Consider the following 12,557-nt stretch of genomic DNA (forward strand, 5'->3'; position numbering starts at 1 on the left):
GGTTTGGGAGCCTGCCCGGTGCGGCCGACTGACTATTGAGGAGGTCCGAGCTGAAGGACTCGGCCGGCCCCGAGTGACGGAGACGCGATCGGGCTCCCTGTCGGAGCTCCATGCTCGAGCGCAAAATGGCGGGCGCAAGTGGGAGACCCCGCATTGCCAGCGCCTCGCTGCGGGCGGAGATCTAGCCCGGCTCCCGCATCGACCCTGCCTGCCTCACTGGCCTGACTGACTATGCCGGCGGCGGATTCCATGGACAGACACGTCTCATCTGGGCGGTGAGTGCCGGCCCTTGCCCCCTACCCGGAGGCTCTAGCTCCAGTTTCCCGGCAGCCCCCTGCACCTCCCAGAGCTAACCGGGTGTCGCCTGCCCCTCCATCCCCAGGGCGGACGGCCCGACACGATCCGGAACCCGGAGGCGACTCCCCGGCCAGTTTTGCCTGACCTTAACATGGCGCCCAAAGGAGCACCGGGCGCACTGCAAGCCGCCACGTTCCCAACGTAAAGACAGCGGCGCCCCCGAGACAGCGGCGGCCACCCGCCATACAGGGGACGCCCTCCACCGCATCGGGACCCCTGGGACCTTCCCACGTGTCCCCTGGCCCGCCGTCGGAGCATGCTCACCCTGTAGAGGGGACGGGACTCTGCAATACAAAGGGGGCCCTTGCCTCGGACGGGGCCTGACGTGAGGATACACCTCCCGGTCCATCTGTACTGTCGGATGTACTCTTGACTCCTGGCCACCCCTTCGGAGCCACCAGAAGCTGCAGACCGCCGACCTACTCCGGCTCCGGGCCCTCATGGTCTTCATCTCCCCGGTGTTTATGCATTATCGAGCGCACAGAGCCACCTGACCACGCCAGAACGCCAGCAGTCTCCGCTTTTGACACTCTTCTGCTGCTCGCCACGCCACGGGGACGTGATCACAGCACTGGGGAAGTCCCTAACTCGCCCCCGCACCAACGTAAGCTGTATAACTTGCCCCTACAGCACTGCGATCAACCCCAGAGACCTGGTATCCGGCGCCAGCTATCCCCCCTAACTACACGACGGTGCAGGGCCCATTCCGATGGTCCCATGGGGAAACCGAGAGGCCAGCAGGCGACCGCCGTCCCTGAAATGGCCCCTGAAAACATGCCGCAAACGTGGGCCTGGACACAAGTCAACACCCCACACACCGACCCCACACTGTCAGCGAAACTGGATCAGGTGTTGGCAGCCATTGAACTATCCCGGCTCTCGATGGAGGAACGATTGGGAGTCCTGACGACAGGCATAAGCCTGATCCGCGATGACCATCGTAAACTGGCGGACAGGGTGAAGGAAGGGGAGCAGGTTATGGCCGAGCTGCAACCCAAGGTGAAGACTCAGACGACGGACATGCAGGACGTCTTGCGCCGTGTGGCGACCCTCGAGGAACGTACGGTTGATTTGGAGGGGCGCTCGAGGAGATGCAACATTCGCGTCCTGGGGCTGCCGGAGGGAATCGAGAACTCAGATCCCCTGACTTATATGGAATCATGGACCAGTTCTTTCACCCCCGAGTCGGAGCGCTCGGCGTTCTTCTCCATTGAGAGAGCACACAGGGTCCCCGCCCGGGCACCTCAACCAGGTCTCCCTCCACGCCCCATGCTGGCCAAGTTCCTACACTTCCGAGACCGTGATGCGGTACTCTGAGCGGCCCGGGCAGCGGGCCCCCTGCAGGTGGAAGATCAGCGGGTCATGGTGTTCCCGGACTATGCCCGAGAGGTCCAACAACAGAGGTCTACCTTTCTGGATGTTAAAAGACGCCTCCACGCGAATGATATCCAATACTCCCTGCTGTTCCCGGCTCGCCTCAAGGTGCTACACAAAGGAAAGGCCCTTTTCTTCACCAATGCGGATGAGGCACAAGACTGGGCTGAATTTCACTGTCCGCTGATCCCCAGAGCCAGGCCCCAGCGAGAACACACTAGCGATCCACGCCGATCCAGGAGACGGGGCACGAAACGTACCCAGACTGGCTCATCCAAAAGCCAAGGCTCCTCCCCCTCGGGCTCACCTGACCTCACGCAAATCATGCAGGAGAGACGAGACGCTCTGAAGGCGGTGACAGACCTACACCTCTCCCCCTTGCACCGGACCTTGAACACCAACCGCATCTATTCACCCCTGAGAAAGACCGAGACAGCGACGGAACGATGTCGGGGTTTGGCCCGATCTCTTCCCCTCTCATTGTTACGCACATGGACGCTACCCTGATTGGACAACCTGGCGCCTCTTCCTGAAAGGCGAACTACCAACTGCTGTATCCTCTTTTCTTGATCGCTCTTTGTGCTGTTTGTGAGCCAATGTTGCATGATTGATTGACTGTGTGAGCGCGCGCGCGACACTTTTCCTACAGAAGCCCGATTTGCGCACAGCCCAGCGGTAACACATGCTGCCGCCCCCGCAGAATTTTACTATATTTCTTCCCTAGTGGGACTTTTGGTTTGGATATGACACCCCCGGTGATATATCCCTTGTATTGGGACTGTTTCCCACCCATGGTTCTACCTGTTTTTACTCCCGACAGTTCCCCCACCGTACCTATGGAAGCAAGGCGCGCAGGAGCACACACGAGACACACAACCACACTGCCCTCGGGGACTACAAGGGGGCCCAGTTCACACGCACAATCCCTTACTTATGACGACCCCACGACCGGACGTTGGCGTCCTCACACTCAATGTACGAGGTCTCCACACGCCTAGTAAACGTTACTCTGTCTACTCCTACATAAAACGAATGTCAACTAATATTGCTCTCTTACAGGAGACTCATATTAATGCTACTGAATTAAGCCGGTTACAGGCCAAATGGCGAGGAACTTTTTGTGCCACGACATATTCAGCGTTTGCTCGTGGTGCCTTGATATGGGTTAGGCCAGGAACCCCTTTCCGAGCACTCAGACGGGTGGTAGACAAATACGGCAGATATGCACTACTGGAGGGACCCTTAGACGGACAGGGGATCCTTCTGGGAAGCATTTACGCCCCTAACACAGAGCAAGATAAATTTTGGGATCACCTCACGGGAGTGTTAGCCCAGTTCGCTGCCATCCCATGGGTCTTGGGGGGTGACTACAACTGCACATTGGACCCTTCTTTGGACCGCTCACACCTCCCTCCTGCGCGTTCCCCGATCCCCCGGCAAGCGGAGCTGTTCAGAGCATGGACGGCGCACTGGGCGCTCACTGGCGCTTGGCGACACTTATATCCCCCTGCCCGCATATACTCCTTCCACTCGATACCCCACAACCTCCGAGTCCGACTGGACAGATTCTTATGCTCTGCACCGATCCTCCCTAAACTGATCTCTTCGGACTACCTGGGTCGGATCGTCTCAGACCATGACGCCCACATACTACGCCTATCCTGGCGCCCCCCCACCCGTCCCCACTTGGCGACTCCCTAAAGACTGCTTGACGGATCAGGTGTTCAGGGACTCACACCAGAACAGCATACAAGAATACTTTTTACACAATGCAAACACGGCAACGTCGACACTGGTGGAATGGGATGCGTTCAAGGTGGTGGCACGGGGGGAATGCATCAAACAGATCGCAGGGGTTCGCCGCACATTGGAACAGACACTCACATCCACGGAACAACGCCTAGCTGCACTCACTAAACAAGCCGATGACTCGGAAGGACACGCCGCGCACATAGCTGAGGCGAAGTCGACATACCAGGAGGCCTGTGCTGATCTCAGGAAGTATAATTTCAGGGCCTATGCCGCCAGGGTCCACAGAGACAAAACGGGTGCGTTGCTGGCCTGGATGGCGAGGCAAGACACCGAGTTCAAACCAATCACCGACATCGTCAACCTGGAGGGGGTACTAGTATGGTCTCCAGCTGATATCCTCCTGGCGTTCCAACGCTATTACGCACAGGTGTACGGAGCCCCGACACGATCCTCTCTGTCGTCTGTGGATCACTTCCTTGATCCACTGTCGTTGCCCACGATATCGGATGCTGACAGGCGTACACTCGACACTAAAATAGCACCCTCAGATATCACACAAGCACTACGAGCCCTGTCTCGCAATAAAGCACCAGGCTTGGACGGCTTCCCACTAGAATACTACCAGACATTTTCCCCCCCTAGTGGTCCCTCGCCTGGCCCAGATGTTTGCAGCGGCTCTTGATATAGGAGTTCTTCCCTGTTCACTACGAGAGTCGGTGATTGTCACCTTCCCAAAACCTCAGAGACCCGCACCACATGGGTTCGTATCGCCCCATCACGCTCCTATCAGCGGATTGCAAGATCCTTGGGAAGATACTAGCGGACAGATACGCCCAGGTCATATGTCCACTGGTCCACCCCGACCAATGTGGCTTCGTTCCAGGGAGAAATACCTCACAGAACATCCGCCGGGTCTTCCATGTCCAGGACCAGGTGCGAGACAAGTTCCCTCGCGCCGCCTGCCTCATCTTAGATCTAGAAAAGGCGTTCGACACCCTCACCTGGCCGTACCTTTTCTCGGTCCTCCGCCGACTCCACGTTGGCCCGACACTCACAGCATACACACGCCTTCTGTACACCGATCTGACGACACGTGTCAAGATTGGGAAACACATTTCACCTGCATTTGAGGTCCGGCGAGGCACCAGACAAGGGTGCCCCCTGTCGCCTCTTCTCTTCGCCCTGGCCGTCGAACCGCTGGCGATCAGATTGCGTCAGGAGGGAGTACTCTGGGGCATCCCGCTCGCGGACATCACACACTGCGTCTCGATGTACGCGGATGACCTCCTCATTTATGTCTGAGACATCGAAATTGATCTTACCCCCATAGCTGTGGCGCTTACCGAATTCGCAGATGCCTCAGGACTCCGAGTGAATTGGGACAAATCCACGATCTACCCCTTCCACCCGGAATTGCCGCCCTGAGACGTTCAACTGGGGACTCATAGGCTCGCATGGTCAGCAGAAGCCCCCCCGATACCGCGGCGTTCGTCTGTATCACTCTCCGGCCGACATCTTTGACGGTAATCACCGTAGAATGCTGGCTAGCCTTCGCCCGACTGTTGCCTTCTGGACCAAGCTCCCGCTCGCCCCGATAGGGCGGATAGCACTAGCCAAAATGGTAATGCTTCCCCGGCTCCTCTACCATTTCACCAACCTACCGGTGGTGCCACCAAGGTCCTTCTTCCGAGACCTCAACTCCCTCTTGGGCACCCTTGTTTGGGGCTCAGGCCGACACAGAGTGGCCCTGAAAACCCTCCAACTCCCCACGACGCAGGGAGGGCTAGGAGCTCCCTCCTTCGAGTCCTATTTCTTAGCGGCGCAGCTCCAATGGTTGTCATATTGGACGGCGGACCGGCATACCCGGGAAGTTTGCACCCCGGCCGGCAGAGTTACAAACCCGGAGCTTATCCGTCTTCTCCTTCCGGGCACCAAACCACGACGTACATACCCCCTTCAGGTCGCGATAGCGCGTCAATGCATAATGCGGATCCACCGGATCTCCCCCAGGAGAATTCCGTACTCCCCGTCATTACCACTGGTTGGTTGCCCCAGACGGGAACTCTATTTCTCGGCTCCTATGCTTGCCGAATGGACTCGCTGCGGCATCACGGACATGGAGTCGCTCTTTGAGGAGGGTCAGCTGAAGTCGTTCGACCGGCTGGTCACTGAATTCGCACTCCCCCCAGGTCAATTCCTCAAACACCGACAGCTACTTGAGGGTGTCGTCCTTACCATAATCTCCAGACCGGCGAACCAGACACGCATCCAGTCATGCACACTATCCTACGCATGGGTGTGGGGCGCCACTTAGTCACCTGGCTCTATAAATCGATCCAAGAACTCTCGCACGCCCCGCTGATGGCCCTACGGGCCAAATGGGAGGAAGACATTGGACGTGCATTACATGATTCGGAGTGGACCAAGGCGCTCGAGGCCCCGAAACGAGTCTCTAGGAACGCCCGTTTCAAAAACATCCAATATTACATACTACACAGGGCATATCTCACAGCGACGCGACTGCAACAGTTCTATCCCACAACCACATTCCTGTGCCCCAGCTGCCCCAACCTCCACTCCCTATGGCAGACGGTACATGACACGCTGACAGAACTCGCAGGCCTCACAACCCTAGCCTCCTGGGAAACTAGTGCACTGGGCATCTTTCACATCACTAAACGGGCCCCAGCACACAGACGCTTTGTGTCCTTAGCACTGCTCTTGGCGAAACGGTGCATAGCTATGCATTGGCGATCCCCGGAAGGTCCCCCCCATAGCGGCATGGACGGGGGCAGTCTGTAAATGGGCGGCGGCCGAGGAAGATGCCCTCTGAGAGGAAGAAGCCAGGGGCGCGTGTAAACATCCCATCTCAATGGAATGGGCCATGCTCCTCCACAGCTTCTGACAGTCCCTGCGCGCTGATGCCTTCCCCCCTCCCCCCCCCCCCCCTTCCGCCCACCCGGACGCGTCCATGACTCCTAGTTGACTCCCTTGCTGCCTGTGCCGGATCCCGACACCACGTGTCCCCCCCATTGACAACGCCCCCCCATGCCGACCGCCCTGCTGCCCCACGCACGGGACGGCTCCATCCACTGACCGCTCTACCTCACTGTGAATGGATGTTGTGAAACCCCCTTGCTGCCCATCGCCCGACACCCGTCCCCTCCTGCTATGCTCTTGCTATCGCCTACATGCTCCCCCCCACAGTTGTGTCCCCCCAGTTGCATGGCGCCACCACTATGCGAACTGTACAGGCCCTGATCCACCGACCCCCATAGCAGGGACTCACATAGCTACTGTTCCTCTTTGTTCTCCCATGTGGCGATTACTGCCTGTATCCTAGCTTACTTACTAGTTTGAGCGGCCTGTATTGTTCAGTGTATGAAATGCCAAATTGCCTAGATTTATATGCAGAAAAGTTGCGCAAATAGCTGACCGCGGCTGAATGTTGACGCCGCGCCAGCAGATGATTCCTCCTGTTTTTATGCTTGATGATGCAACAATAAAAACAAGTTTAAAAAAAAAAAAAATGAGTGAAAATAACTTACACTCGGGGCTGCAAGTAAGCTTTATCCTCACTTTCAATCCCCGCATTGTCTGCCTGTGCTGTATCCAAGTAACTGGAAACATTGAAGATCGAGTCTCGCGTACATACGAATCATACACTCAAGCCTTGAAACAGAACTCGTATGCCTTGACTCGCGAGCGACTTCCATCCGGTAAAACAGTAATTTCTTTTTTAACTCATTCTCTAACCAATTTTCACAAACATTTCTATCGATTCTTAATTTATTTTAATTGAGAAATAAAAACAATCAACCCACTCTTCTCTTTTATTTTTAAACTAACAAAAAAAAACAAAGATCAAAAATATATAAACCCAGCCACTCTTCCATAAATTAAAAGAAGTGGCTCTACTATACTCAACACATTCATACCCTTAAACCGTATATTTCAACCAATCAACAATAAAATATACTAATTCAAAAGCTACTTATCTCTCCTGGAGCAGCAATTAAAAGAGGAAGAATGTTCGTGTTCAGGCAGATTTATGGACTAGTGTGTTCTAGTACTTGTGTTTCTTATAGTTATAATGTTCTTTAAAGGTGCTGCAGTGGACTAGCATCTAAAGATATAATGCATAATGGTAGCCTCCGGTCTTGAAATGAAATTGTTATACTTGTAGAACTAAAATGGTTATTAGTTATGTTGGTACTGTCCTTGGGCAGCGCTAGCAGTGGTAATGGGTGGGGCAAGCTGCAGGGGCCTCACTGGAAGCATCCTGGCATTTACGTTTTTGCAAATTAAGCAATCATTGAATCTAAGTGTAGTCCTTGTCAGACTCCTTTATGCATCATTTGAGCCTCTGCATTTGTGCCACTTCAGTTCCTCTCCTGGAAGGTGGCCTTCCTCAATGCCATTACTTCCCTTAGGCTCATTAGCAAACTGCAAGTGTTCACCCTCCATTCATCCAGTTCCATGTAGAGTGGGTTGTTCTTAGGACTAATTCTAAACTCCTTGAGGTGGTATCACCCTTCCACCTTAACTGCATCGTAGATCTCCTTGTGGGCTTTCCGTAACCAAAATCCATTGTGGAAAGACCACTGCACACTTAAAGTGCTAAAAGGAACTTCATGTACTACATTGTCAGGACCAATACGTTCTGTAAATTAGATCAGCTCTTTTTCTCCTTTGCAAAGCTTCCCAAAGCTTCATCCCATCTCCTAAGCCAGGCACAGCCAGGTCGATAGTTCAATGCACTTAGCCCTGTTATCACTAGGCAAATAGGGTTCTAACGGCCCTTCTATCCAGGGCACATTCCATCTGCAAAAAGGGTGCACTATGGCCTTCATAGGAAAGATCACACTAGCGACCATCTGATCAACACCACGCACCTTAACTAAGCATTATTGTTAGGAGATCTTATCTTGTCAACAGGCTGTAGTGGGACTGACAGCGTTAACACGTTATTAAAGGCCTCTGCTTCACCGACATGCTAGCCACTGTTTTCTGGAGGGTGCTGCTATACAGTCTGTTAAGCATGCATATCTACAGCTACACATGCTACAAATGGAAAATTATACTTACCTTGTCCTCCTGTTCGTAGCATTTAGTGCTGTAGATACCCACCCACCAACTCTCCTCTTGGGAGCATGTTTTTTTTGTTGTTGTTCTTTCACTTTCAATATTTTCCACGGCACTGAAAACAGTCTAACGTGGAGTCTGTGCCCATGCTCCATGTACAACAAAAGGAGGAGTCCCATCATAATTCATGACTTGAAAGACTTCTTCAGACGTCTGGACCCAACACTAGCTAGCAGGAGTATGGTGAGCATGTGAATCTTCAGCACAACATGCTAAGAACAGGCTCTTGCAAAGAAAATTCAATATTCCTTTTCTATAATCATAACTTTTTCCCTCTGGGTCACCAGGTTTTTGTGATTTACACTTTTCAGCACAGGGTTAATCTGATTTCTCAAGTAGCTAGTCCAGACCTTCACCCCGGTTCTTATTTGTAGGTGCAGTTGTGGAGATTGAGTGGAGCCAAGTAGGCACCTTCTGTTTATCTTCAGAAGTGGCAGATGTCTTGGCTGCCTGGAAACCCACCATGCATTCCATTAATGTTGCCTACTGTAACAATTTTTGTAATTGGTGCTGGTGAGAAGGTTTATATCCTTTCTGGTCTCACCTTTCTGATGTTTTAAATGTTATACTCTTAACCAACAGGACTTGGTAGCCGCTACAGTTAAAGGCTGGCCCAATTGTACTTTTTGTGCCTCCCTGACCAGCCTTCTTTATGTAGGACTCCACTTTTGGCACTTTGTCTTTGTGATATGTTTCCTCTCACTCTGTTCATTGCCCCCTAGTGAGATTTCTCATGGTTTCTGTAATGCCAATGCACATTTTCCCAGTTCTTATATTACCAAAGAAAACTGTTTTCTTTGTGGCAATAATTTCGAACCGTATGGTCGGGAATTGCTTGCCCTTTCGGTATGGCTAACTTTTATTATGTTCTACCTGGATAAATTGTGCTCTCATCTCCCTAAGGTACTATCTACTTTTCATTTGGGCTGATCCACCTCACTTTTTTTTTTACTCTGTCCTTCTCACCACACAAACGTGGAAGATCAAATGCATAAACAGGATTCCAGATGTGCTGTCTCCTAATACATCAACCACACTTGGTGGGTCTTAGTGGAAAATAAACTTTGTGTGATTCACTGGAGCTGGAAAGGACAAAGTGGTAACCAAACTCACAATCTCATTTTGGATCACCCTTTGCATAAAGATCTGTTACTCTTTGATGAAGACGCTCCTTGGGCTTGTATTTCGTTTCCACCTGGTCATCCTTACGCACTTTTGCCTTGCAGCTCAGACTTGCAGTGATATGTACATTGCAGAGATGGTGTTGCATGACTTTGTTATTCAGCAATACTCCACAATACCTACCAGAGGGTTTTGTTTTGGCACTCCTTGGTAAGATGAATCTGCTGGACAATTCTACACCAGAAGAAAGTTGTTAACTTGAGTACCTATTTCTGATGGATACAAATTATTTCTGAAGATTCTACACTGCCCTTATTCCACCCGTGCCATTATTAAGATCCCAAGGTATTCAATGTGCTGTACCCTGTTATTGTCAATGTCATTTATAATCTCCTGGTTCCTCAACATGTTTCCGTGGGATGTGGTAAGAGTACCATAAATTGGCTCCAGCTTGCCCGTCTTCACCTGGAATGTCCCAGTATTGTTACATCTAAGGCAGGTCAAATGCCACCTGGTACTAGAGAGCTATTGCTGATGAAACAATATTCCAGATCCAGTCAGGCTCTGCTGGATACTCTTAAGATGAGGAATATGTGGAAAGCCATAGTATCCACCAAAATAGCATTACCTTAAGGTAAGTAACTTTTACATATCCACCTATGCACCCAACCTCACTCTGATGTTGTGGAACAATAAACCAGTTTGCAACAGTAAATGTTCCATGGCCTTTTAATTGAGTTAGGACCCCATGATAGTGACCCATCGCTGTACACCACTAAAAGGTCCTCATCCTCTGCTCCACCCACTCAGCCTGGGACAACACGTGGTAGCCGACCGCCCTAGGAGCAGCACCAACACCCACCAACCACGCACGCAACCTGGGGGTCATCCTCTACTCAACACTCTCCATGACCAAGCAAGTCAATGCCGTCTCATCCACCTGCTTCAACACTCTCCGCATGCTCCGCAAAATCTACAGGAGGATCCCAACCGACACAAGAACGGTTACCCAGGCCCTCGTCAGCAGCAGGCTGGACTACGGAAACGCCCTCTACGCGGGAGCCCCGTCCAAACTGCTGAAACCACTGCAACGCATACAGAACGCCTTTGCCCGCCTGATCCTGGACATCCCTCGACACAGTCACATCACACCCCACCTGAGACCTGCACTGGCTGCCCGTCAACAAGAGGATCACCTTCAAACTACTCACCCACGCACACCAGGCACTCCACGATACTGGACCAGCATACCTCAACAGACTACTCACCTTCTGCACCCCTAATCGCCAGCTCCACCGACCTCGCCCTAGCTACCTTCCCCCGCATCGGAAGATCGACCGCGGGCGACAGATCCTTCTCCTACCTTGCCCCCAAGACCTGGAACACCCTCCCCATCCTCCCCCGGCAGACCCAAGACCTAGTTACCTTCAGGAGCCTACTCAAGACCTAGCTCTTTTAGCAGAACACCCGCCCCCTCGCCTTGAGACCCTCACGGGTAAGTAGTGCGCTTTACAAATATCATGATTGATTGATTAAAAGTCCTTTCTTCATCTAATTTCTGTGCTAAATTGGTCACACCTCTGCCAAGGGCTTAGGACATTGTCACTTGAACTGAGCATTGCTGCAAGGCTCAACAGATCACTCTTTCTGTTCAGAATGCAGAGAAAGCCGACTCTGGAAAGGAAGAAGATTCAGGCAAGAAACCAGAAGGAGAAGCAAAGGCAGAAGAGGAGGTGAAAAAAGCCCAAAGAAAGCAGAAGCTGGTAGAAGATATCCGTGTGGATTTGAGCGTTAACGACATTCCTGACCAGCACGAGGACGAGCTTAAGGCATCCATCAAGAAGTAGGTTGTCATGAGAGAACCACCAATCCCCATCCGTCTCTCTGAACAGGGCACATTTTGCCGTCTTATTTTAAAACTTGAAGTCTTGATACCTCTTCAGCTGATGTCCGCATATTCTTTATATTTTGTTTTAGGCTCCAAGACCTGACAAACCGAGACATGGAAAAAGAAGAGCTTGAAAAGGCGGGCAACAGCCTGGAGGCCTTCATCTTTGAGACACAGGTATGTGGTTAGAGATTGCAGTGGTGTAAATGACGTGTGTGGATTGATGAACCATCCATTTGTCGTAAGCCTCCCCTTTTTTTTTTCCTGTTGGCATGTTTCATCCATGTTATCTCTTTCAGGACAAGCTTCAGCAGAAAGAATTCAAGTTTGTCTCCACAGCAGAGCAGCGAGAAGAAATAGCCAAAAAACTGAGTGAGGCCTCCAACTGGTTAGAAGAGGAAGGCTATGGGGCAACCACCAAGGTACTGGGGGAAAATTCTTCAGATTGTATACATTTTTTTCTTCATTTTGGCCCTTGTGCATATTTGCAATGGGGTAGTAAACTCTTGTTGTCTTTTTGACTTTATTATCTAGCTTAGTCTCCCTCCTGTTCAAAGTTTTCTTGGTTTCCTTCTTGCCTCTAGCCTCCCTCCCTCTTAAGCACTGACTCTTGGAAAATCTCTGTTCCTTGTTCTGTGGGTCTCCCCACCCTTGCCCACCCTCAGATAAATAGCAAGATCTTCATTTTGATGGGTTCTGTTGGGGGGGGTCATGTTTCAGCCACGGAAAGTGGTAAGTAGTAGCTTTAGACTCGAGCACTCCTGAATTTACTTTTTTCTTACAGTCTCAGCCTAATTTTTCTGCTATCTACCAATATGATATAAATTATGTGTACAGCCCACCGTCATCTACTAATACCATAGTCTACTTTTTCAGTGTATGTAGATTTTGGTTGTCTGCATAACTCTTCGCTAACTAG

At 51.7% G+C, this 12,557-nt stretch overlaps 1 protein-coding gene across 7 annotated transcripts in view; it reads left to right on the plus strand.

Moving 5' to 3' along the window:
• Positions 1 to 12,557, plus strand: part of HYOU1 (hypoxia up-regulated 1) — a 231,065-nt gene that overhangs the window by 149,371 nt on the left and 69,137 nt on the right. For all 7 annotated transcript variants that reach the window (XR_013608815.1, XR_013608816.1, XR_013608817.1 and 4 more), the window contains exons 18-20: positions 11,406 to 11,593; positions 11,728 to 11,815; positions 11,938 to 12,060. Coding sequence is in view for 4 of the 7 variants with exons in the window: in XM_078682202.1 (XP_078538328.1) it covers positions 11,406 to 11,593; positions 11,728 to 11,815; positions 11,938 to 12,060 (399 nt within the window). In the remaining 3 variants the exon portion in view is untranslated. The remainder of the gene's footprint in view (positions 1 to 11,405; positions 11,594 to 11,727; positions 11,816 to 11,937; positions 12,061 to 12,557) is intronic.

This window comes from Lissotriton helveticus, chromosome 3_1 (assembly GCF_964261635.1).
Source record: "Lissotriton helveticus chromosome 3_1, aLisHel1.1, whole genome shotgun sequence".
Taxonomy (NCBI): domain Eukaryota; kingdom Metazoa; phylum Chordata; class Amphibia; order Caudata; family Salamandridae; genus Lissotriton; species Lissotriton helveticus.